This window comes from Zophobas morio, unplaced genomic scaffold, assembly GCF_036711695.1.
Source record: "Zophobas morio isolate AGI-343-1 ecotype UQ-CSIRO unplaced genomic scaffold, CSIRO_AGI_Zmor_V1 ptg000005l, whole genome shotgun sequence".
In the NCBI taxonomy this organism is placed as follows: domain Eukaryota; kingdom Metazoa; phylum Arthropoda; class Insecta; order Coleoptera; family Tenebrionidae; genus Zophobas; species Zophobas morio.
In genome coordinates this window covers 13,633,376-13,661,130 of record NW_026972110.1, presented here as the reverse complement: position 1 = coordinate 13,661,130, position 27,755 = coordinate 13,633,376, and the positions used below count along the sequence as shown (strand labels likewise).

The 27,755-nt window shown below is 31.8% G+C and overlaps 2 protein-coding genes across 3 annotated transcripts in view; one reads left to right on the top strand and one right to left on the bottom strand.

Annotated features, from left to right (window-relative positions):
* LOC135122823 (ctenidin-1-like) overlaps positions 1-27,755 on the bottom strand; it is a 75,692-nt gene that overhangs the window by 46,187 nt on the left and 1,750 nt on the right. The gene's annotated exons all lie outside the window — the stretch shown is intronic.
* LOC135122821 (uncharacterized MFS-type transporter C09D4.1) lies at positions 8,600-27,480 on the top strand. 2 transcript variants are annotated; one of them, XM_064047262.1, is made up of 8 exons: positions 8,600-8,864; positions 13,870-14,148; positions 22,128-22,352; positions 22,735-22,873; positions 22,920-23,125; positions 23,382-23,485; positions 23,537-23,644; positions 23,732-27,480. In XM_064047262.1, exons 2-8 carry the CDS (start codon positions 13,885-13,887, stop codon positions 23,997-23,999), a joined length of 1,314 nt encoding a protein of 437 aa, XP_063903332.1. In that variant the 5' UTR covers positions 8,600-8,864; positions 13,870-13,884; the 3' UTR covers positions 24,000-27,480. The 2 variants fall into 2 exon arrangements, with proteins under 2 accessions (XP_063903332.1, XP_063903333.1); XM_064047263.1 differs by lacking the exon at positions 13,870-14,148.

The following is a 27,755-nucleotide window of genomic DNA, read 5'->3' as shown; positions in this document are numbered from 1 at the left end:
AACAAAATCCAAGGGTTTTCCAAATTCTTTCAAACTACTTAAAAAATGAAACACACACAGTACAATTTTTTTAATTTTGGCAAGATGTTGTAAAACTGTATCAATTTCAACATCTGGTATGTAGTGATTTTTGTCTTCGACACACTGTATTTACGCAGATAAACTTTTTGGCATTTCAGGGGCGGAAACGAAACCTGCAGTGTGTCGGACGAAGACAGAAGCAGAAACATACCGTTTTACAACACTTTGCCGAAATTAAAACCGTATGCTGGTCACATTTAAAACAACTTAGGCTTTTAGTTTTATAGTTTTTCTCATAGATTATTATAATTAATTAAATGAATTCAGTTAAGTCAACGCAAATAAAGTATAACATTTGACAATTAGATTAGGTAGGTAAAGAATCTTGTTATACATATATGTATTTCAAGCGACATTTTTTTATAAAAAGTTTATTATGACGTTATCAATTTTCTAATAGCATGACCGACTAGTATAAAGATTATGGCCTGTCCAAAGGAATGCCAAAGGTACCATACGTGCTGCCATCTATTAATAATTCAAAATCGACAAAAGAATTATTAACACCTTTTGAAAGGCACAAAGGCATTCATACCCAAACAAACCACCATTACACGTTTTGAAGTCCCATAATGTCAAGTCAAATTAAAATTTTGCTAAATTATTAAGTGTAATTATTAATAGATGGCAACACGTATCGTACCTCTTGGACAGGCCATAATCTTTATACTAGTCGGCCATGCTAATAGAAACAAATACAACAATTTGAATAAGTACAGTGTAGTGCTAATAACAACAGTAGGTACTGTGTTCCGAAAATTTCACGAAAATGCGACAAGGTATATGTTTTTGATCAAAGAATAAAATTAACTGTTTCATTTGTTATTTTTTTATATTTACCGTTACATTTTTAAAAATAAGAGTGAATTTAGAAAAGACATACCTACAAGTATGAAAGTATGCTATATACGCATATTTCAAATAACCTTTATTTAACAAAATTTTAATGTGCTGTTAACAAGCTTTGAAAAGGATACACATTCTGATTAGCAATTCACCATATGGTAACCAAAGTGTAGATATGCAAAATTTTGGAGTAATCGGTGTCCTACTTATTTTTGATTTAAATTACACAATTTGATTGTACCTACTAGTTTGAATCACACATAGAAACATATTTTATTGCACATTTTAGATAGCATTTACTCAATGAAATTATGACATGACATCATATTTTTGGTGCGTTTCATCGTCTATACGATATTTTTAAAATTCTACTAAAATTTCACAACAATCTGTGTAGTAAATACTTTCGTAGATTATCTGTATCTATGTAATAAAATTGTCAATAGACGATTGACAGAGGAAAACGAGAGGTCTATTTTTTATGTTCTAGGAATCATGAAACGTCCAGAAAACATGAAATTAATGGACCCCTATTACAATTCTTCGTTAGTAGGATTGGACGTAAAAAATTAATTTATTAATTTACTACTATAAAACTCATGATGTTTTCCACAGCATGGCAGTAAAAAGTGTGACTTTTTTATGAAGTGATTGATTTAGATGGATATTTCTTCGTATTGTTTTTTGTGCATCAAATAATATTAGTGTTGCTATAATTGTTGTCTTTGTTAAGCCGTTTTAATTTTTGAAGAACTGAGGATACTATGATCATTGATCAGTTTACGCTGCTCCATAGGGTAAATTGTATTTTATCATAACATGTATTTGCTCGCTCGCTTGGAGTAGAACACTCTGTATATGTATATATGTAGTTTGTTTTTCCAAGATAAATTTGTGATAAATTCAGAATAATGTTATTAAATGGACCGTATGTCGCAAAATTGTTTGTAAAGTTTTTAAGAATTTTAAATTATGTTGGTTAGCATAGTTTAAAAGCACAGATTATTCTTCAGAAAATTTCAGAGAAACATTTAGCTCATGCAAAGAAAAATATGTATAATGAAGAAGAAGAAACAATGGCACAGAAAATTATAGATTAATGGGATCTTAATTTAGGAAGATGATGTTAAGAGTTTTTTTTAAGATTACGTATTATGAAGGAAATGTTCAGGTCACTTATGCTTAACCAACATTTACAAACTGTTGTTTCCGTTTATGTATTTCTTCTCTTTTGCGTCTTTGTGATCAATAACAGATTATTTTCACTCGTCTATAGGTACATCTTAACAACGTCAACATTGAGATTTCTACTTAGATAGTGGCCAGAAATTCAAAAACATTTTTTTTTGTCCTAATGCAAGTGACAGATCTGTTACTACATGATTATGAAGACCTTTCATATTGACTCACAAAAATATTAAGGCAAAAACCGAAAAGTCGGTCATGTTCATACAAATTTTATCTATGCCACTGAAGTAGGTACTTAACTTTTGGTGCATTTCAAGTATATACAGATATGTACTCGGTGGTAACAGTATACAGTGTGTCTATAAATCTGGAATAAATTGGCGAAAAATCTAAGAATTAAATTGGCAGTCACAGATATATCAAAAAATATAGAACGAGTAATAAGAATAAGAGGTAGCGTTGAAAATCATTCGCATGGGAAGGATTTAAAAAGAGAAGAAATTCGAAATACATCTAAAGAAACTGAAACCAGAGCTCGAAGATTGTTTGCTGCAGAATTTCTTCCTGAATCAGAAACTCGAATTGGTGTAGGGACGTTCAGGTCAAAGTATCTTGTTTGGCATGGAATTTTTTAATGTCGACTTTCAAGTGCACCACTTGTGATTATTAGAAATTCACTAGAGAAGTTTACGTCAATGAACGACTCAAAACATGTGTACCTACCTCCGGGTCCGTGTTGAAAACTCATACAACAGAATTTTCAGACAAAATAACTAAAGATTATTGGTCATTACTTCATTAGTGAAAAATACTTTTACAAAAACGGGGAAAACCGTTAAAGAATCAGGGTTTTGCATCAGCGTGGAAAAGGGCGATTTCCAAATTTACGGAATCACTGTTAGAAATCACTACTAGTGAGGCCCCTCCAGAACACGTTTGTTTTTAAGCATTTTACCCTAGTTTTTTAACGGCCTTTTTAAAACTAACATTTTTCAAAGATTTTACCCTATTTTGAAGTTTGTACAGCCCTATACTAAAGGTATATTTTAAAATTACCATTTTTCAAATATTTTACCCTGTTATAACAACAATAGAGGATTAGCATAATTATAGAACTATGTCAAAAATAGATGAAGATGAAATTTATTTAAAAGAATTATGTGAGTTGAAAAATTTGGTGTAGACCCGAACGGTATACACTCCAGAAAATGACATAGTTTTTAAGGTCTTTTAAAAAATATATGTACATAATATTCAATTAATAAATGTTCCCAACCCCGTCCATAAATACTGTACGAAAATGTGTAGCATAGCTTAGGTGAATCACAGACGATTAATTAGTTTTATTATTTGATCGATAAGACCACATTTAAATCCGAAAACTGTCAAGTCAAATTTATCTAATTAAACTAATGCATTCGAAATATCATCAAATTCATAATACATTTTATCTTTAAAGAAATATAAATTTCTATATCTGAATGCTCTGCTTATATTTGGATGTATTCCAGCAAATAATTCAGAAATAAGGCCATTTTTCTTTGATCTAAACAAACACTCATCAAATTCAATGTACAAGACTTTATCATAAAATATATGTACATGTTTTTCCAGAATAAGTTCTAAATATTGCATAAATTCTTTTTCCTTTTGGTATTCCTAAATTTTTAATAGATTGACCATTATATCCACTTTTAACATTAAAAACTTGGAAAATCAATTAAATTATACTCCTATAAATTTTTAACAACTATTAAAACATCACTTGAAGGTCTTTGATAAATATGTGAAATTTCTTTAAAATCACCTGGCAAAAAATATAAATAATCTGTAATTAATTTTGGTTCTTTTTCATAAGTCATGTCTTTTAAATTGACTAAGCAAACATATTTCTTATAAAAAAAAATATACATATTGTTATGGTTTGCGGGCGATAAAATTGTTGGCGTGGGTAAAACTCAACGATTTATTTCTTAATAACTCGAATATACACGAATAACTACTACAGCAATTATGTACAAAATAACTTCGGCGTAACTTAATAATAATCCCTGTTCCCGACGGTGGCCTCTATTTAAACCTATGCGTGCCTCTCGATAGATCCAGAACGCCGCATCGAGAGTTTTTTCGGCTCGCTCAGTCGCATTGAGGATAATCATCATCGTACCGATCAGAAACATCAACGGTGTCACTGTTGTACTTCATGAGCCGGCCTAAGTGAACAATCTTCATTTTCCTCTTCGGCCCTCGTCGAATTCTGTAGACGACATCGTTGATCCTCGTCACGATAGTATAGGGACCTTCCCAGTCTGATGACAACTTCGGGCAACGACCATTCCTTCTTTGGGGGCTATAAAGCCATACCAAATCTCCCGCCTGGAACCCCACTGAGTTGTCCCAGAGGTCGTACCGTGTCTTCATTCTACCAGTCGCCACTCTATTGTGGTGGTGCAGCATTTCGTAAACTCTCGGCAGCTTCTCCTGTAAGCCATCGTCGTGACCTTTGACCTTCTTCGTGTCCTTGTTCCTTTCTTCGGGCACTGGGAGGGGACCCGTTACTTCTCCTGCAGTTCTTCCAAAAGGCGAGCCGACGTTCGGTAGTTGCATCGGCCCTCACGTCTTAGTTTTAGGTCTTTTAACCGCCGCACAGGTCCTACACTCCTTGCAACAGCTCTCGACGTCTTGCCGGCGGCGTCTTGTTAATTCCATAATGAGCACCCGAATTCCCATTGTGTTTCTATCTTCTTCAGACACAGTTTGGAGTATCTCTAGCTCTGCACCTCGCAACGCTATTACCAAGTCTGTAGCTTTCTGTTCTTCTTCCCACAGATTCGATGTCGCTGCTGCCTCAAACTGCTTTTTGTACGATGACCAAGGTGTCTGACCATCATAAGTGGGTGGTTGAATCGTTCTGGAGGCCGAGGTCACATAACCTGAACCAGTCGTCGCTGTATTTTTCATTAACACTTCATATTTCTTCATTTTGTTCTTCATTCGATCTTCTATAATTTTCATTCGATCTTCCATGTTGTTTTCCATTGACATCATATTTTGTCCGACAATATTTTCCATGTTTTCCAGATTTGTTTTTACGTCCTTCATTTCTTCTCTGATTTCTTCTATTTCATTCTTGTTTGGTTCCACTTCCTTTTGGAATTTTTCACTTAGGCTGGTGATTATGTCATCTTTTTGCTTGTCTATTTTTTCATCCATCTTTTCCATTCTTGCATCCATTTTCTGGTTCATTTCTTCCATGTTTGCCCCCATTTTTTCCAGGTACGTTCCTTTCTTGTTAATGTTTTTAGTAAAATCTGTTTTCTTTCGAATAGATGGTCAGACTAAAACAACGAGTGCCCGAGATGAGTGTGTTCAAAAAACTCACGATCAGGTTCGATGGTTTTCCAGAGACGGATGGCGATTCTAAAAATGGCCGTTTTGTTTAACTCGTTAAATGCGATTTACGATGGATTTTATTATAAAAATGAAATAATTGTGATTAGCTGCACAGATGGAAACCAATTACGCGTTCAACTAAGAGGGAAACTTGTGAACCTAAAGTTTGGGTCTCCAGAAGGAATGGAGGCATTTTGCAGAATTGTTAAGTAAGAAAAATTTCTCTACTATTTAATTTCGTAAAAACATTTCGTAAAGACAGTTATAAAGTTGTTTAACAAACCACAAGAAAAAAATTATTTGTTAAATAAAATAGATGTGAGTTTAAAGTAGCATTATAGTTTATAGTATTAAAAATAACATCTTGCGTTTGTATATATAACCCACACAATACAATACAAACTGTATTTTAAGTGTTTTCAAAGTGAATTTGTTTGTCTGAAACCGTATTCATTTTTGTGCTGAAGTGGCGCAACAGAAAAACAGAGTAAAATCTTTATAACTGTAGAATGGTTAAATTTTAAACGTTTTCACAGGTGAATTTGGTTGAACCAAATCCAATTCACCTTTGGAAAAACATGACAGATTCTTTAAAATTTTGACTTTCTTTGGAAAACAGGGCAAAATGATTAAAAAAACAAAGTGTTCTGAAGGGGCCTTACTAGTAGTGAAATCTCATGCCGATTACGAAATTATTGGGATAAATATTAGGTATACAAATTAGTGTTCAAGGATAAATGTGTTTTAAAGAATTATTTAACTAAATAAAAACATATTTTCCAGGTTTCAGTCAAAACGGTCCTAAGTTTTCCGCTGCCTATAATCTATAACAACTTTCAAATTTCTAGTTGATGACACCCAAGTTATGAAAGTAGTTCATTTTTTCTGGAATGAGAAGGTCATGTTGTAGTTACTTTCATTTAACAAGCCATCGTTAAAATATTAAAATTTATCGAATAGGTAAGTACCGTAAAAATGAAGTTTCAGATAGTGCAATTAATTTTAAATGGGTTTCAGAAATTAAGAATAAATATAATTCCTTATTTTAGTGTATAAACCTCTAACATTCTGATAACAACAACACAAAAATGACGAATTGGTTGAACAACTGGGTAAAGAATTATTCATAAGGGATAGTTTGGTGGCAGAACTATTAATCATCTGCGAATTCTGTGATTGCTACTTAGTATCAAGTATTAAAGTCTTAAGCTTTTGAAGTTGATTTTGGTACACTGAGCACTTGTCAATATCCCAGGCCGCATGGTTATCGGAAATATCCGGATTTTTGTCTTTGTGAGAACTACAGTGAGTACATTTCAGAGATTCTGACTGACAGTCTTTTAGCACATGAGCCCCGGCAGACCTTGGACAAATAGGAGATTTTGCTGTACATTGACCTGACATATGATTAAAACCTGAGCATTTGAAGCATGCGTCCCAAATTTTACAGTAGTCATATCCGACGAATAATTTCCCAGCATTGGAAACTGTAGGAACTTAGATCTAAGATATATTCAGTACTAAATAAAGACCTATTCTCACCCAGAATGTAGTCTACCACTTCTTCCTCTGGAATGTGTTTGTTTATTCCGGAAATTCACATCCGGGGCTTTAAACTTGGCAAATTTTTCAAGTTGTAGTCCGTTAATTTTTCACCAACTAAATTCTTAATTTTATTAGAGTCGGCAGTACCATTACAACTTATGATGATGCTTCCATTACGATCAGGTTTAATACAAGCAACATCAAGGTTCAATTTAACGGGATCAACTTGACTCAATAAATCTTTTTTTGTAGTAGAAATCGACTGTTTAGTATATTTTAGTTGCAAAATAACAGTGGATTTAGATTTACTAACAACGTTTGAAAAAAAATCATTTTTTGTTGAACTTTCAGAAGGTAGAGTTTCCTTAACTTGATTTAGAATTTGATTATTATGTTTAATTTTATTTTCGATATGATTTAAACACTTTACAACAGATTCTTTTAGGACATCAATTTTAGAGGAAAATTTCTGTATTTGCACAAGATTTTAAGGTCACTCTCTTCAATTTTCAAACATTTTGTGTGATCTTTAATACCACAGGCAAAGCACTTTTGAGCCTTCTCGAAGCCCTTAATGTTAATATCACATATCGTGCACGCCGGCATTTTGCAAAAACTTATCAACAGATAGATAGATAAGTAGCCGCTACGGTATAGAAGAAATACCGAGCGTCTAGATTAGGCAACTGGTAAAAAATGCTAGATGCAAACAAAACTAGATTACAAGTACTGCAACCATACCATAACTCACGTGTGAGAAGTTTTGTTTACAACAATAATTATTGGTAATCAACCAGGAACACAGTTCACTGCACAACCGTCCGCCAGTACACTCACACTCACACTTTATGAAGTTTGAAGTTTTTCTAAGTGGTGTTATGAAATCTAAATGAGGAAAATTCTGTTCTATCTGTTGTTTCAAATATTTGATCTAAAGTTACAATATAGAACTTATATACAGATCTTCCCTCGTCTTTGAAAGACAATCCATTAAACAAACGCAGCTTCTTTGACAAATTATATCTGTGGTATATTCTAAACACGATTTCTTAATAAATTTTATGATGACATAATCAACTTTTTAATAGCAAAAATACATCAGTTTTGATGCTCGACTGTAACGCTAATAACAACAATTCTGTGTGTCCAGACTTTCGTGAAAACGAGCTAAACCGTTTTGATTCAATTTATTAAAATAAGTTACCTATCTGTACCAAAAATTTGATGACGTCTCCAAAATTTGTTCACAGCTAGGTTTTTTCCTTCAGATCCCCGCGTCCTGCTTCACTTTCACCATCCAACCCAAAAACGTTCTAAAAATGACCCTCCACACAATCATTTTTCACTAACTTGTGAAATTGTGCTATTTCTAGTGATATTAATCCCCTCTTCTCCAAGATGAAAGTTCATCGTCCTCCCATGTTTGCATAAACAACCTCGACAAACCCAAAACAGTACACCCTTATTCAATTTCCACCCCAAATCATCCCAAGGATGATGCCGAACATTCATTCATGGATCTGCTTTGTGTCCTTTCCGGGCTTGCGCGCACATACGGATGGAATGAGCGCGTGTATGGAGAACCGACTGTGCAGTTGAATCATTTTAAAATTCCTGTCGAGAGCTAGTGTAGTACCACGAAACAGTGATAACATTATCGGATATTTACTACACTTTTATAAACTTATGTTGTCCGCTATATAGTGTCAGTTGCCAGAAAACACAATACCGCCAAAAGCGTTGCCCCGGATTTGTTGCTGAGGAAAACACGTTTGTTTCTGGATTAGAATCGATCTTGCGACGTCACAACGGTGAGTTTTTGGGGATGAATTCGCACGTAGTTGAGGGGAGAGCAGGTTTATAACGTAACACTTGTTTTGTGCAGTTTTGATACTTTCGTGGAAACGTCACTGATCAACCTAGTTTTTGTTGATGGTAGAAATAAATAATAATGTTGGTTGAATAAATATTTATATTTTGTTTTCAATTATTTTAATTCATGCTTTGCGGTTTGTTTATTTTTTTGTGGTTACTGGAAATTGTTATTGCGTATTCAATATTCTATGCTAGAGAGTGAAGGTAATAAACAAGGTGTTTGTCTTACGTTATACTACCATTAGAAGAGTAATTAATGTGGAATTTTACTACATTTGTAAACCCAGTATTAGAGCCAAATAATGTGAATTTTTGTGTCAAAACAATTTAGTCAACTACGCTTGTCGTGCAAAGTAAATAATTAAAAATTAATCGGACCGTGGAAGATACGTGTTAAGTAATTATAAAGTTGTCGCTGAATTTTAAAGACTACATTATTATATATTATGTAATATTCTTCTCTCAGTGTTAAGCGTTCGTGGTTTGTTGGCAAAAAATTCGCTGGTACGTTTCCAGTTACCTAATATTTCGTTGAAAGTGTTGGACCCAAATTAATTTTTAGTTTATTATTTATTAAAATATTATTAGAAATGTAAATAAATACAATAAAACGAATAATAAAAAAATTTTGAACAGTTTAAAATAAATAAATTCGCAAAAGATAAAAGAGGCTTATAAACGCGGCAAAAATTCCACCTCTTGTGTTGTTAAAAAAGTACGTATGAGTATTTTTATCTAAAAAAGAATTTCTTACAGAAACAATAATCGAAAAAAGAGAAGCACGTATTGGTTTAAGAGATACTTATAAATGTGGGTGACAGGAAAACTTGTATGGAAATGTATAGTACATATTTTTGTTTTTAAACTTATATTCATTTTTAGGAGTATTAGTTCCTATTTTATTAACTCGTGTTAAAAAATGCAGTACTTTGTTATTGATCATAAAATAAAATAAAATAAAAAATAGCTTACATGAAATTTGTTCAAACGAACTAATTAAAATTAGACGTATTAGATATTTTGTAAACGTGAAGAAAGACTCCAGGTCATAAATTGAAATAAAAACTAATATATTTCAGTAAGAATCAGTACCAGTAGGTAGATATTACCAATATAACATGGCCGACAGATTTCTCAAATTTTCTAAATATACCTACATATGATAATTTTTTTTCTAAAAAATAACCAAGAAAATAGAGCAACTTCATTGCTTTTTGACTTTCCGAGCGTAAGCTAAGGAAGTATAGTATTCAAGTTTATCGGGCGACTTTCCAATTTCATGTTTTCTCGACGTCTTATGGCTCCTAGAGTACGCAAAAAGTGATCTCCCGTTTCCGTCTGTCTGTCTGTCTGGCGTCCGTGTCGATTTTTATTAGACACGTAATCTCCGATACTGCTTGACCGATTTTGTTAAATTTTGCATGTACATATCTTAGGAATATCATGTAGATGGTTAAACGCTAACCAAAATTTGGCTTAAAATGTTTTAAATGTTATTCCTATACTTGTGATATACAAAATTTTCACAAAAACATATTTTACTAGTATTATCTATGTACTTTAATGACGTCATCAAATTTTTTTATTAAATTAGTAACGAATCACCCCCTTTTTTTAAATGTGGGAATACCCACATACATATTTGTGTAATAATGACAAAAGAAGTATTATAATATTCAGAACATTTTGTTCAATTGTGGCTTAATTAATAATTTTAGTACCCTGTTTTGAGGAGACACTCGTTCAAAACAAGCTATTTTCTACGTGATATTCTTTCGGTGTGTAAACATAAACACTTGAACTTAAGCTTGTTATTAGTGCTGAGAGGACATTTTTTTCCGTTGTTTATCTGCTTTAAATATGTATATTTTATATTGTCCGTACATGGGAGCACAAATTCTTGGCGCAGCGGCTTGGGGGTGGTTATTCGTGGCGCTTACTTTATGGAGGTTATTAGCAAAACGAAAATCGCAAAATCAAGAGTTATAATTATTAAAAAAAGCGAGATTTGGCGGATTATACTTCAAAGACGGGAAAAGTTCTGACGAAATAACCTTCGAGCAATTTTTTTACTCAATTTCCTCCATAAATAACCAGAAAGAGATGAAAGTGAGTAAACTTTAATTTTACCATCACATGCAAGTAGGTGTCATAATTTGTCTATTTTTTTTATAAAATGTTGGTAAACTTCCTCGTTAATGACGTAAACATTGCTGCGATAATTTCAGTAAATATCATATCAAAATAATTTTTTCTTATCTTTTACATTTTTCATATACCTTACTTGATATTTTAAATAGTTTTATAAAACTTAACTTACAGAATGACGTATAAAGCAGGCATAAAATAACACAGGGGAAAATGAAAAATGTCAAAAAGACCTTTCCAAGAAAATACATAAATGAAAGCTTCATTTGACACCACTATTCCGCAATGTTATACTTGCTTACTGTGTTGGATCATTTTTTAATAAACCGTATTTTTTTAGATCTTTAAAACTATGGTATATGAACGTACAGTATAACCATCATTATCGTATAGACTAGACATAGATATGTACATTGTTTTTGATACTTGATTTACAATTAACTCACCTTACTAATACCATATGATCGAAAAAAAGTCGTCTAGTAGACCATGAAATTTATTTTTTAATAGTTGTTGGTAACACCAACGCGTTCCTTGTTTAGTTAGACAGTTACGGTCAATAATTGTCAAATAAAGGATCAAGTAGCTGTAATGCCAACATTATTATTTTTAAAATAAATTTCATGGCCTAATGGTGGATTTTTTTTCGATAATATAGTTGTACTTTATTTTATATCACATATTCCAATTCCAAAGTTAGACAAAAATATAATGTACTTCATCACATAAAAAATATATATATCATTTTAAGGAATGACGAATATCGCTATTTTATCTATAGCATATACAACAACAACAACAACAAACTTGTTAGGAGTATTATTTTTATTAAACAGGGGATTAGAAAAAGAGTTTGACAACACCGATAGAATCCTGGAAATATCTCTTTATGTATTTATAATTTATGATTTGTGTAATTGGGCATTTTTGAGTGTTTAAAAGATTCAAAGCTGTAAATTTGTTTTTTTTTTTTGCGCAAACGTAAATACTTTTTTCTAAACTCATTAATTTTTGACTGGTTTTAAATTAATGATATATTTTATAAAAATATATATAATCTTAATTTTACCAACACAAGTAAACATGTATCACAATTTGTTTAATTGTCTTCAACTCACAATTTATAAAATGTTGGTAAACTTCCTCCTTAATGACGTAAACATTCCTGCGATAATTTTAGTAAGTATGAAATTAAAATAATTGTTTTTTATCTTTTACATGTTAATATACCTATCTATATATACCTATTTTAAATAGTTCAATAAAAACCTTAACTTACAGAATGACTTTTATGTATAAAACAGGCATAAAATAACACAGGAAAAATTGGAAAATGTCAAAGAGACCTTAAAAAAAAAAATAAAAATACATAAAAGCTTCATTTGGCACCACTATTTCGCAATGTTATACTTGCTTATCTATTACCTTGAGAGCATCACTTTTTTAATAAATTGTACCTTTTTTGTACCTTTAAGACTGTGGTATATGAACGTGCAGTATAATCTTCGTTATATGCATATATACTACACATACATAAATTGTTTTTAATACTTGATTCACAATGAACTCACTTGACTAATATCATATATGATCGAAAAAAAGTCGTCTACTAGACCATGGAATTTATTTTTTAAAAGATGTCAAATGACTGTAATACCAACATAATTATTTTTAAAATAAATTTCATGGCCTACCAGTAGATTTTTTTCCTATGATATGGTTGTACTTTAATCTATTTTGGATCACATACTCTAATGAATCGCTGCAACCGTGCAACGATATTTTGACTGTCGAGGAAAATTCACAATCTTCAACATTCAAGATTGTCCAGCTAGCCTTAACCTGCATTCAGTAACCTTAACTATGGTAGAACCTACTTCACCGATTTAAATATTCGATAAAATAAAATCATTCAAGCATTCGGAATTTAGTTTTAAATTTAATATGATGTCAAAACGACCTTATCTTTTCAATATTTTTTCCAACAATGAATGTTGAAGTCTAACCAACGTTTGTTTTATACCTGCAGTGTAATAATATATGTATACACATTCCATTTAATTTATACTGTTATCTCTGACCGTGACTATATCGTGACTGTCAAGCAAAAAATATTGTATTATACGAGTACTACACTGTTTCCAAAATATATTCAGTTTACACAAAGTGTGTAGCTTTACCTTAGTTTAATATGCCTGATCTCGTAATTGCGCTATGGTCTGTGAGAAGACTCTCAACAGTTGCTATTGTCTTTGTAGTTAGCTAGGCGGACCTTTGAATCACAAAGACAATAGCTGCAATAAAAATATAAAGACTACAACAGTATTTAATTTAATTGTCTGCAGTTAAATAAACTATGAACAAAGTCTTGATTCATTGCAGGTATTACCAGTACATACTACATTGTCATGTTCATAAGACGTGATTTTTCTTCCGTCAACAAATTGTTTTTGATTAATATGGAATTTTTGTGATCTTATCTAAATCTTTGTTTTCCTCAAGTCTCTAATTGATAAGTTTCATTCTCATTATAACACCACATAAGTATCTCATTCACCAAACTAATCTTAGATACATTTCATCTGATTACGAAATTAAAATCTTGAAGAGGTTTCAGATAGAAATTCCGCGAAGGTGACGTTCTTGCACCTCTTGCCGTGTAACACATTTGAATTGCAAAAAGCCAGTGTTACGTGACCTTAACAAAGAGAAACCTCGATCCTCTCAGGGTGATTTTGTTGGTCGAAGTCAGTTCAGTTCTTTAAAAAACTTATTAAATTAACCTAATTCCAGTAAGGCTCACCTGCGATGCAAAATAACGATGTCGAGAAACATGGAACTCTACCTGAGATCGAAAAACTTAAAGTTTACGAAATTCGATGGTTCATTCTGGCATTATTCGTTCTGTATTCCACATCGAACGCAATGCAATGGATCGAATACTCCATTATAGCTAATGTGATAACGAAATATTATGGTGTTTCAACCACATGGGTGGACTGGACGTCGATGCTTTATATGATTCTCTATATCCCATTTATTTTCCCAGGAAGCTACCTCTTGGATAAATTGGTAAGTACGATGATGATAGTCTGAACAAGTTGGCAACCTTGACCAGTTAACAGTTTGTGTTGTATTTATTATGGTTTGATTTTAAATCAATTTACAGGTTTTTTTGTTTGTGTTTGGTAAGTTAATTATTCTGGGCATTGCCACAATAACAGAATGACAACAAATGTACGTTTTTAAGGACCTACGTAATCCTGGCGATTATTTCGCGATTTCAAGTATTTGCATAAGCGTTTAGCAGACGTGTATATGTGTTGAGTTTATTATTCAAAGGCTTTGTTGTATGTATACCTGATAAACTGGTCGTAAAGATTTCTTAATTTTGTACTTTTTCCACTATTCTTTTCTTAGAAACAAAATGTCACAAAATTGTTTAAAAAATGTAACTGTCTGTGTTCCAATAACTTGTTTTTGAAAAATAGCTGCTTTACCACTTCGAGGCTGTGCTATTTAGTATTAATATTAATTTCACTTATTTGTTAATAAAAAATCGTAAAACACTGCTTCTACGAACTATCTCAACATCATTTTCTACTACTCGACTGTAATTGTGTTTTTATTGATTTATGTTGACCTCCAAATTTCAGGTTGTAAGGAAAAAACAAGCGAAGAAAATTGCATGTTATGTACAACACAAACGTAGTTAAAAATATGTGATTTATTTGCATCTATTTAAACACTACAATCTGCATCTATTTAAAATTTTTACGATACCAAGATAACAGCGCATTTAAAAATACCTTGAAAATGTTATAAATTCCACATTATGATTTCTGTGTGGTAACTTTTTTTATTATTACATTTATTGTTAGTTGTAATTTTCGGTGAAAAGGTTTTTAAGAATTTGAAATTTTGAGAGGGTTTGATGGTTTAAATAACAATATCATTTTTAAAAATTTTTCTTGTGAAAGATGTTTTGTGAAATACAATTAGTTTTATATTATTCAGGTATGTTTCTCATTAAATTGAATTAGTGTAGGTACTTGTCCCTGTCATTGATTTTAGCTGGTTTTTATCTGTGACCTTCATCTTTCAGACACCTGTAAATCAATTAATCTAATTATTATTAGCCAAAAATGCGTGTTAGACATAATCACCATTTAGATCTAAATGTTTTCATTCCTATCGTTAGTCAGAAGATTAAACTACGAAAACGCTTTTGTTTGATTATTATCACACTGTTAGATTAATTACTACGTAATGTCGTTGATAATTTAAGTCTTGTAGATACGATTTAGTTTAAGATCTTAAATTAAAGATAAATTAAATTAATATTTTTTATTGACGACAGATGTACCTAGTTCGGAAAGTTTGTTTTATTATTTTGGACTGATTGCCAATAGAGTTAACAATCAATAATAAATCAAATATTCGTAAAAAAAATATGTATACTCTGTTAAACTTAACTTTCGTTTACAACTAGACACTGTCACTTTTCATATAATTTTTTTTATCAAAATTTTATTTTTGGGGCGAAAACCAAGTTTACAGATCTTTGGACGTAGTATCAGAATTTTACCGAACCTATTAATATTTTAATTATCGCTATTGTAAACTTGATTATAGTTTAGCAATACTAAGTGACCTTAAAGAGAACAATGTTTTGGAAATAATTGTTTCCAACCTAATAAATAATTCCAAATAAATAATATTTTCTTCATTTTTCTTGGCATTAGGAAACTTATTTAATCATCAGATAAGTTAAATCATATTATCTTGAGAACGAATAGAGGTATTGAAACTCTACAAACGCCGTTGTTTGTAGCTTGAAGAGGGAAGTTTAATCTAGTATACCGCAAACATAACGCATATATGGCGTCGGTGTTGCGACGCAAACCTATGTTTTTTTAAATTGCAATGTATACATTTGTTAACAGATTTTCATACACCATTCAATTACGTTTACAATGATGTAAAATACTTATTGATGTATTTGTTTTAACTGCAAAAAAATGCAAATTATCTAAATGCAGAGATAATCATATCGAATTGCCACATATTGTAATCGAAACAGATGTGCAAACAACTATGTTACTAAACTGTTAATGTTTGACGTCAAAAATTTTTAAGATTTGCAAGATTTCGTTGCGGTGTCGAAAGTGGTTCAATTTTTTAATTCTAATGCTTATTGCCTACTAGTTTTTTTTATTATTATTATTTTTTTATAGTAACAGTTTTTGAGTGACAGCAAAATCGCGAAATGTCAATGACAGATTTTTTTTACTTTCGGCTTACAAGGATCAGCATGCAAAGAAAAAATACGTGTACAACTCGTTTTGAAAGTCTCTTTTTTTCACTCATTTGCTCAAGTTTCGCTCTCGTTAATCAAATTACAAATTCATGCAAAAAAGTATCACTTTCAAAACTAGTTGTGCAAATAACTATTTCAGAACAAAAATAAAATGACTAGTTGGGGTTACAGTTTCTAGATAAATATGTTTTTTTTTAGTAAACTTCCTTTCGCTACCAATTTTTTTTCCTTTCATTTTTTGTTCTAATGGCGATATTCATTTTATAATCATTATTTTCAAACCAATGGAACTCGAATCGCATTAAAAGAAAGTTCTAATTTTTGCAGACATGTGATGAAAATTTCAAAGCCTTTTTGTGTGGACACTTGTACAAATCTTTTACACCACAATATTACACCAAGAAATTTCTCTGATGGATAATTTTTCAGTTTGAATATACTCCTAATGTAAAACTTCATTTCTTACAAATATTTATGATACCTATTAAAAATGAAGATATTTTGAGTTCCAAACATAAGAAAGGTGTCGCATCAATTCAATTAGATACGACACAAAAAATAATCCTAGACTCACATTGTACGAATTTTGATATAAAAAACAGATATGTATGCTTGGAACAATAAAATTTCCCAACGCATTAGCTCATCCTGGTAATACATATAAATGAATCACAACTAATAAAAAAAGCTATATAAAAGGTAACACAGGCGAAAATTTTAGCATGAATGCAAGACAAGGATGAGAAATTCTTTATATCCACAATAAAATGTGCAACGATGGGTATTAAAGTGACCAAAAGTCAGTCCACACAAACTTTATGTCTGTGTAAAGTGAGATAACTGTCTACTGACATTAATATCAGTAAAGGAACTTACGAAATCAGTGGTCACTTACAGTACTGGAGCGTCATTGACAATGCACCTAAATACTGGACTGAACTGGTTAATTTGTCCTATAAAAATAGTTTTATATTTTTCAATAAAATTTGTTATCTATATATAACTAATACTTATGCAATCTTGAAAATCTTGATAAGTAAAAAATGTACATCTAATCATTCACACAGAATTCCTTAACACCTGCAGATGTTGAAGGAGTACCTACCCTTCAGCTTCATAATTATCTAAGTTAAAATTGTTAAAGCGGTTCTTTGTTATAGTTTTTGTTTGATAATGATAACTTTAATTACATATAGACGAAATGGTGATAAAGTATGACACATGAAAGATACAAAGTGTAAAAGTATTATCATACCGATTACATAATGTACCTAATGATTTAAATTATAATGTTCGTCGCTCTTTATCTTTTAATCCTTTTTACTTCCCGAGCGTAAGCAAAGGAAGTATTGTAATCGAGTCCGTCGGCCGACTCTCTACTTTTACGTTTTCTCGATCTTTCATGACCCCTAGAAGACGAAGAAATAGGTCTCCCATTTCCGTCTGTCTGTCCGTCTGTCCGTCTGTCCGTCTGTCCGTCTGTCCGTCCGTCTGTCCGTCCGTCTGTCCGTCTGTCCGTCTGCCGTCCCGGATTTTTATTAGACAGATAATCTCCGAAAGTACTCGACCGATTGTTGTGAAATTTTGTACTTATATTAAGAATATCATGTAGATGGTAAAACGCTAACCAAAATTTGTCTAATCATCCCCACCACTAATGCGATGACGCCACTTCAAAATTGTACATAGTAAATGGGTTTTCAATTGTATAAAATAGCATAGTCCTACACATGTAGTTTACAACTCTGAATCGACTTTTCACCCGAAACGTCCAGATTTTTGGAAAAAAAATCAAAATTATAAAACAATATTTTGAAATTTAATTTTTAATCTGCTAACCAGAATGCTTTGAAATGTTGCAGATGTTTTAAGGCTATAAAGAGCATAATAAATCTTTAGTCAAAAAATATTTGCTTATCCCCTCCAAAAATTTGATGACGTCAGCTCAAAAGTTTGTGGAATAAATCATATCTAAAATGTACAAAATATGATGAGTCTGTACTTGTGATCTATCACTCCATTCATATTTTTTGGATTTGCATATACAGGGTGACTCAAAAAAATTAATGAATGCGTAAATATATTTTATTGATTTAATCAGGAACTACAAAGCCGAATGCTCTGAAATCTTGAAGATGTTTTAAGGCTATAAAGAGCATCATAAATCTTTAGTCAAAAAATATTTGCTTATCCCCTCCAAAAACTTGATGACGTCAGCTCAAAAGTTTGTGGAATAAATCATATCTAAAATGTACAAAATATGATGAGTCTGTACTTGTGATCTATCACTCCATTCATATTTTTTGGATTTGCATATGCAGGGTGACTCAAAAAAATTAATGAATGTGTAAATATATTTTATTGATTTAATCAGGAACTACAAAACCGAATGCTCTGAAATCTTGCAGATGTTTTAAGGTCATAAAGAGGATAATAAATGTTTAGTCAAAATATATTTGCTTATCCCCTCCAAAAACTTGATGACGTCAGCTCGAAAGTTTGCCGAATAAATCATATCTAAAATGTACAAAATATGATGAGCCTGTACTTGTCATTTATCACTCCATTCATATTTTTTGGATTTGCATATACAGAGTGACTCAAAAAAATTAATGAATGCGTAAATATATTTTATTGATTTAATCAGGAACTACAAAACGGAATGCTCTGACATCTTGCAGATGCTTTAAGGTTATAAAGAGCATAATAAATGTTTAGTCAAAATATATTTGCTTATCCCCTCCAAAAACTTGATGACGTTAGCTCGAAAATTTGCCGAATAAATCATATCTAAAATGTACAAAATATGATCAGTCTGTACTTGTGATCTATCACTCCATTCATATTTTTTGGATTTGCATATACAGGGTGATTCAAGAAAATAAATGAAAGCGTAAATTTATTTTACTGATTTACTCAGGAACTACAAAACCGAATGCTTCGAAATCTTGAAGATATTTTAAAATTATCATAGGCATGGTAAATTTTTGATCAAAACGTATTTGGTCGTCCTCCCTAAAAAATTTATGATGTCACCACAAAATTTTGCTGAATAAATCCTATCTAAAATGTACAAAATATGGTGAGTCTCTTCTTGTGATTTATCATTCCATTCAAATTTTTTCGATTTGCATATACAGGGTGACTCAAAAAAATTAATGAATGCGTAAATTTATTTTATTGATTTAATCAGGAACTACAAAACCGAATGCTTTGAAATCTTGCAGATGTTGTAAGGTTATAAAGAGCATAATAAATTTTTAGTCAAAATATATTTGGTTATCTTCTACAAAAAACTGATGACGTCAGCTCAAAAGTTTGCCGAATAAATCGTATCTAAAATGTACAAAATATGATGAGTCTGTACTTGTGATTTATCATTCCATTCATATTTTTGGATTTGCATATGCAGGGTGACTCAAAAAAATTAATGAAGGCGTGAATTTATTTTATCGATTTAATCAGGAATTACAAAACCGAATGCTTTGAAATCTTGGGAATATTTTAAAGTTATTATAAGCATGGTAAACTTTTGTTCAAAATGTATTTGTTCATCCCTCCTAAAAAAATTGATGACGTCACCCTTAAATTTTGCTGAATAAATCCTATCTAAAATGCAAAAAATATGATGAGTTTGTACTTGTGATTTATCATTCCATTCATATTTTTTAGATTTTCTTAAGAGGTGGTTCAAAAAAATTAATGAAGTCAATTTATTTTATTGATTAAATTAAAGGCAACATTTATTATTAGTATTACACCCCAACCAACCCAATTTGGTAGACACAAAATTTGTTAAAGGAAAAACTCGGTTGAATCATAAGGGTAGCACGCTTATTTACATCGACTTTAACATTACAGACCTGCATTTGTTTTATGCGGTCACTTGGTTCCGCGAATGCGAAATAGACATGTTTATAATCAACCAATTGTGAATTTCACCGTCAAGAATTAAAATAAAACGCAATGTTTTATATAATAAGCGGAAGTCGAAGCAATAAAACCGATGGTCGTTTTGTTTACAGTTTCTCTGTTTGACTCTCACGTATGCTGTTACGCTTGTCATCTTAAATTAAGAATGTTTATACATAAACGATTTTTAGTTGCCCCTCATATTACTAGACAGCGGATTTCTGTCGGGCTACGTCACGATTATAGGGGGGGACGTGCTGGATTCCATAAATATAATTAACGATTTATTAATCAAACGGCTAAGTAAATGAGAACGGGAATTAACAGCAGAGTGCAACGAAACAACGTTATTCTAATCTCAAATAAACGAAGTGCAGTCCGCAACGGCAATGAATTCGCATCCCGTGCGAGCCGTACCGAGTTTGGCCTTGCCTAGCCCGACAGAAATCCGCTCTCTAGATATTACACACCGGCGCCGTATACGTGAGTAAATTGTTTCGTTATTTTATTGATTATAAGAAATCAATATTCAAAACGACCCAATTCATTTTCCCGAAAATTTGGGAACACAATAATTTTATTCTTAGTATTACACTACATCTATCCCAACTGATATACGTGTCCTTGCAAAAATGTTGATGACGTCATCACAATTTTTTTTTAAATTCCCACTACAAAAATGTAATGAGAAAAAAAAACATAATAGGCATGCAGTCGTCAAGTTTCCGACAGCGAGGGAAGTACTGTCTAAACTCTTTAGACCAATTTTTCGTCTGTGTGTCTGTTTGTTGCGTCGTAGTTCCCAAACGGATGAACAGATTTCAGTGTGGTGGTTTTATCTGACAGCCGGTTTACTCGGGATGTTTCTTAACTATGTTTGATAACAATTACTTCAGTCATTTCAAATTCGTGAGCTCATAACACAGCTTGTGTTAGACTCAACTTGGTTCATTTGAAGTTAGCAATAGCGCGTCACCGATCCAGCGAATCTTAACCAATTTCAGACTTTTTAAGGCTTCATTCTTTTTGTGTTGGAGATTTTTAAGAGTCTTTATTTGTATGTTCGAACCCAGTAGTAGGCGATGAAGTGAATTTTTTCATTAAAACTGATTTTAAAGAAATCGACGATCAAGTTTTGTTTGAAAACTTATCTAAGCTTTTCAGAAGAATGTGTAGATGTTGTTCAGTTTTGATAGAGCTGTTTTAAAAATTATTTACCAAGTGCCAGTTATATCTACCTACTAATTCAGTGCCGGTTACTTCCATATTTATGTGAAACGTTCCCGATATAAACGGTCATTAACTATGTGACGTTAATTTATTAAAGTACTCCAGAATTTATTGATTAGAAAATTTGGATACATAATTAATTAATATATAATCGTGATAACGTAATAAATTAATATATTGCTGTTGTATGTCTAGTTGTACAACTCTAAAAAAATTACGAGATAATCAACAATAATATTTTTAGAAGTAGAAGTAGGGGGATAACATGTTAGTAAAATATATCAACAATTTGTCAACTTTTGTAAAATTTTAAAAAGGTTATCTTTAATTTATTTTAGTAAAAATCTTCCGACTCATAAAACTTTCCGTTGTTTAATGTGTCAAGACACTTATACTTCCTCTATCTCTACTTATTGTCAGCATTTTTACTTTAAAAATCGTTCTAGAATCTTGTATGCATGTAGGTCTCTTCTTTAAAAAATAATATATTTTTCTAAATTTACATTAAATACAATGGCGCTATTTTTTTACGGTTCAATAAAAACATTTTGTCTTATTTTTTTTTTTGTTATTCTGTTGCTATTTTCAGGGTTTAAGAATCTCCGTACTCATTGGAATGGTGGGCACCTGTGCTGGTGCTTGGATAAAAGTGGGATCTGTTTCACCTGACCGATTTTGGGTGGGATTTTTAGGTCAAGCCGTAGTTGCCCTGTCTCAAGTTTTTGTTTTATCAGTACCTGCTCGACTAGCCGCTGTTTGGTTTGGTCCTTCACAAGTATCTTCCGCATGCAGCATTGGAGTTTTTGGAAATCAGGTAACACTAAATTGATACACCACATCAATGATTAAAACTTAGAAAAATTCAAGTTAATTTGCAATACAGTTAAAATTATCATATAATTATTGACGAAGCGGCTATAATGTGACCATACACCTGCATCTTGCATAATGGAAGTGTTCCAAACGTCACAATTATTTGTATACATTACATAATGATCTCTATTTACATATGACTAATACAGCCTTCTGATGTCGTCATTAAAGTATTATGTCAGAGTTAGATGAGGACATCCGCAAGGGCTAGCCGACTCAGACACCATTATTTTATTATTATCAATCAAGGCACAATCTTGCACTTTGCACCAGATTAATTGCATTGGTTATTTTAGATCTGGTTGACTAGTTATTTTTTTCAGTTAGGAGTAGCCCTCGGATTCCTTATTCCGCCGATGATCGTTGGAAACGGTACTGAAGACGAAATCACAGAGGACTTGTATATCCTTTTTATAGCCGTCGGAGTATACACTTCAGTTTTACTAGTCCTTATAATTATCTGTAAGTAACAAGAACAAAAAATGAACTGATTTTAACAGAGCGATAGTTTTCAAGAATGAACCACCAACACCTCCGTCTTATGCACAATCTCAACCAACTGACAATGCAGATGCTGGAAATTTTCTGCAATCCTTAAAGAGATTGGTATTAAATCCGTCGTATATGCTTCTCTTGCTTTCATATGGCATAAACACGGGAATTTTTTATGCGATTTCCACCTTGCTCAATCAGATAATATTGCTTTATTATAAGGTTTGTATCTCTTTAAAAAAAGTGAATAATATTACCATCTACCAGGCGATCGTAAAAAAAAGGAATTAGAGTTGGCGGTATCTGTCAAGCCGTGGATGGTACTACTGCACAACTGACATATCACATTATTCTGATGTTGACATTATGGTTTATGTTAAATTGTGGGCAGTGGTACCACCCAAAATTTAACACACAACGCCTGAAAACAATTTTTGAAAGCAGATAAACTTCAAAAACGTTACTTTTTGGGTTCTAGGACGCTGAAGAAGATGCCGGAAGAATTGGTTTGGTTATTGTTGTGGCAGGAATGGTTGGTTCCGTTGTTTGTGGAATTATTTTAGATAAATGGCACAAGTTTAAGTACATTCACCCTTTTTTGTTAATATAGCGCATTGAAAATTTTTGTTGTAGAGAAACAACTCTTTCAGTATACGCGTTGTCTCTCGTGGGAATGGTTATCTTTACTTTTACACTGAATGAAGGCATTGGTGTGGTTTACTTTACAGCTGCTTTATTAGGGTAAGAGAAAAAAATGCCAATAAACTTCAGAAAATTTTGTTTTTCGGAAGTGTTTACACTCTGTAAGTCACCTGTTCGACTTTTTAGATTTTTCATGACCGGTTTACTGCCAGTGGGATTCGAGTTCGGTGCAGAACTCACTTATCCAGAACCAGAAGGTACCTCAGCAGGACTTTTAAACGCATCGGCTCAAGTTTTTGGAATCGCGTTTACAAACATCTATTCCGTTATTTTCAACAACCTTAACGACATTTGGGCCAATTCGATAATGTCTATAATGTTACTAGTAGGCACTATCATGACAGGATTAATTAAATCTGATCTTCGACGACAAGCTGCTCAGGCTAATAAGTAAGAGTTAAAAAAGTCGACGCTATGTCTCATAATTTGTACATGAAAAATGTGATAACTGTAAGTTATGATTTGTATATTTTAGGTAGATATTTGAAAAATTATTTAATTTATTTATTAAGAACGAAACGTCGGACAATAATAGTCAGCCTGTGTATACATACTTCTAATCTTCCAGTCTATAAAAAGGTACTAATTTAAACCTAATTCAGAATGACTATTACATGTTGGTATTTTTATATGAAAATGTTTATATCTGGAGTTGACAATACATATTTTCATGTAACGACCGCCAGAATTTAAAGTCTAAAATTGGCTAATTTTAGAATCTAACTGTAGTTTGAGATGTGTGTTAGCACCATCTGTACCAAAATCTTCATTTTCCAAAGACACATGTTCTTGGCGCGTTACGCCATCTTCATAAATTAAAAAACCACCAACACGTCAAAGTCACTTAAGTTCATATCAGGGTTCATATTCCGAGTATATGACGTTTGTGGTGCCAACAGTTTCAGTAATACCAACACTGCAGTGTGTGGTGGTTTCTTACTTGATAAAACTGCACTTTACAATCAACTATTAGTTAACATGACACTGCCAAACTTTTTACCGAAGTGTAGTGTTAACATAAATCTTACTCCTTTTACACAATTTACAGTATGTAGTGTAGTAACAAGAAAACCGATTCTTTCAATATTTTTGATAATGTATCATACTTGACAAACAGTGGTGTCGCGATTATTTATTTCAGTATTAACTGAAGCTTATACCCAAGAAATGCCCCAAAATTTAACGATTCAGCCTGTGCACAAATGACACAGTTTTGTTCTTCGACTATCGTTGAATTTATCTGAAGCCTTTTACAACAGTTCTGGTTAGTTTTGCAAGGATATGTTGATGTCTTTTCTCACTCGGGAGCTGGTCGCTTGGATAGCTCTACACTTCGGCTCGATTCGCAAATGCCGAAGCGGAGTGCCAAGGTGTTACATAGGCGTAGACAGCGAAAGCGTATTGACAATAAGGGCAAATTCTTGGAAGGTGTGCAAGACATGAAAATTCTTGTGACACGTAACTGAAATGTGCGAATGTTTTGAAATAATTATCTTCGGAAAAAATTGTTTAGTATAATCTACAACGAAGCAACAATATTTATAAGCAATTTTCCTGTGATTACATATACAGCTATGTCACCTTTTGAAATTCATTCTTTTAACAAATAAATAACATAAAGAATCACAGTTTTCATGGCTTAGAAGTACGAAAGATCACCGTACCTTTTTTGAAAGTTAACCATACTCTGATATAATTATTACGTTAAGGTGTAGTAGACGCATATCTGTTTTTATTTATTTTATTAAAATTTGTTTTGAGATGTACACAGTGTTAGAATGTTCAAGTGGTTTTTCTGGCATTCTTTAAACTCTGGTTTGAGAGATTAAAATTTTTAAAAGAATCTCAGTATATTATATTCACTTGTTCATATACATTGCTAGACCAACAAAATTACCCCTTGACTTTAAAAAATAATAAAACACAGCGAAATGTGCTTTTTCTAACAATATATTGTCTTTTTGGTTATTTTACCAAAAGACACTTTCGTAGCATTAGCCCAATATGCTATATTACTTATAATAATGAGTAAGTAATACATTTGCTATAAAAAAAACATAAACGTCGGTGTAGTATTTATTATTTCCTAGTAGGTTTGTTTCACCTAAGTATGTAACAGGTTTTTTTTATCAGCTTCACAGTATTATAATATACAATATACATATATAAATAAAAAAAATCTTCGTTAATAATATTTTACTATAGATTTAAACAGTATATGTCCAATACAGTGTAAATTACTATCATTTTACCAAGAAAAACAATCAATTTCTAATAAAATTGGTACATACCCTAGCCCTAGAGCTACCAGAATATTATATGACATAACATATCTCCGTAGTAACAAATTTTTTCTGGAAAATCTTATTTTTGTGGATGGAGGCACAATGATTTGCGTACCATAATGGACATATTACATTACTGTTTTCTGATGTAGATAAAATAGAGCAACGTTACGCTTATAATAAGTGAGTTTAAATTTAACAAGATGTCTGTAAATGATTGGTCATCAAGTTACAACTGAAACTTGGCAGTTTGTCAGTTATAATCGTGTTCGTTAAAACTTCCCACTCTGATGCGACAATCATTTATGGATACTTTGTATTTTCAAATAGAACCTCATTTGATTATTATTATTATTATTGTTGTTATACATATATTAGTTATTAAGTTTTGAATCTAGTTTAAAAAGGTTTTCTGTTATGAAATACTATACTCACATGCTGTAATATTCCAGAAGTTATTTAAATTTTTATTTTGTAATAATTTAACAACGTCCAAAAACGCATAGAGACTCCTGAAATATTATTTGTTATTTAAAAGTATAAATTTTTATAACTAATTTGACAACTGTTATGTAGATATTTCATTGTAGGAACCATAATGCATTTATTCCGAATTATCTTCTATACGTAGCAGTTGTGTACAGCAAAAATAGACAATATTAGTGCCATACAATCGAAGAAAGTCGTCTAGAAAGTAACGACGCGTTGGTGTTACCAACATAATTTTTTAACATTAAATTTCAAAGGCCGCTCGACGACTTTTTTCTTTCATATGGTATTTTCACATTTTTGTAAATAAAAGGACTAGTTTTTAGCTAGAAGTTAAACAGGAAGTGTTATTATTTTTAGGCTTCCTTTCAAGAGATTTATTTATGTAATAGAAATGTAGTTGTAAATGTAACTGTTGATAGTTTATTTATTTTTAGTATTATGAGTATTACTGACCAGTGGTCCGCATGTTTTGTTATTCACTTCAGGTGTGTGCTCAATGATTTAAATTTAGTGGTGCTGCATGATTCACTAGTGATATGTAGTGACTCCAGTTTTTAGTCATTAGATTAGTAGTAGCCTTGTGATTCTAGAAGTTAATATGAACTGTAATATTTGTCGTAAAAGCAAATGTAGTTTTGATAATATTTTTTGAACGATATTTAGACATTAAAACCGACAGATCGGAACGCACTTGTTAATATTTCACACATCAGAGATTTATTGGTTGCATACAATTTATACATAACATTTTCTAAAAATACTAGTGATTTCGCAAACAGGCAAATGGTTGGTTACTCATTTGGATTGAATCCAGCTAAAAATATTTTTTTATAACAAAAACGCTTTGAATGTGATAATATTTTATCAGATGGTTGATGTTACGTAGTATGTAGGATTCAACATAATAAAAACAGAAATCGAAAGTCGGTGAAATTTTATTCTGTATGAATTTTTATTGTATAACAACCGAATGCGTTAAAAATAACATTGCATGAACGTATTTTGTAACACTTTAGCTCAAACTGAATCATCTGGGACAATAAAATGTACGACTTTCATGGTAATGTATGTTTGAAATAAACGCTTTTGGAAAACAAATTTGTGTTGTTTATTAAAATTTAATGACATCATTCTCGTAATGGAAACACTGTCATTAATACTCTCTTTGTACGAACATCCAAACAAAATTGAATTATTTAACGACCTTCGCTAACAGAAATATTTTGCCGTATAAACAATTTCAGAGCGCATTCATTTCCCTGTTTTGCTTTCAACGGAGTCATTCCGGTGGCTTAAAAAATACTTATCTTACTTGTTCCATTTTCCGACTTCCTGCTATGCAATTGCTTGTGGCATAAAAATTTATACATATG

What these genes read in the sequence shown, in the direction of transcription:
- LOC135122821 (XM_064047262.1), top strand. Translation starts at nt 13,885, where the DNA reads ATGCAAAATAACGATGTCGAGAAACATGGAACTCTACCTGAGATCGAA. An exon ending in GATAAATGGCACAAGTTTAA is followed by an intron (nt 23,486 to 23,536) that starts GTACATTCACCC and finishes TTTTTGTTGTAG; the next exon opens with AGAAACAACTCTTTCAGTAT. An exon ending in TTTACAGCTGCTTTATTAGG is followed by an intron (nt 23,645 to 23,731) that starts GTAAGAGAAAAA and finishes TCGACTTTTTAG; the next exon opens with ATTTTTCATGACCGGTTTAC.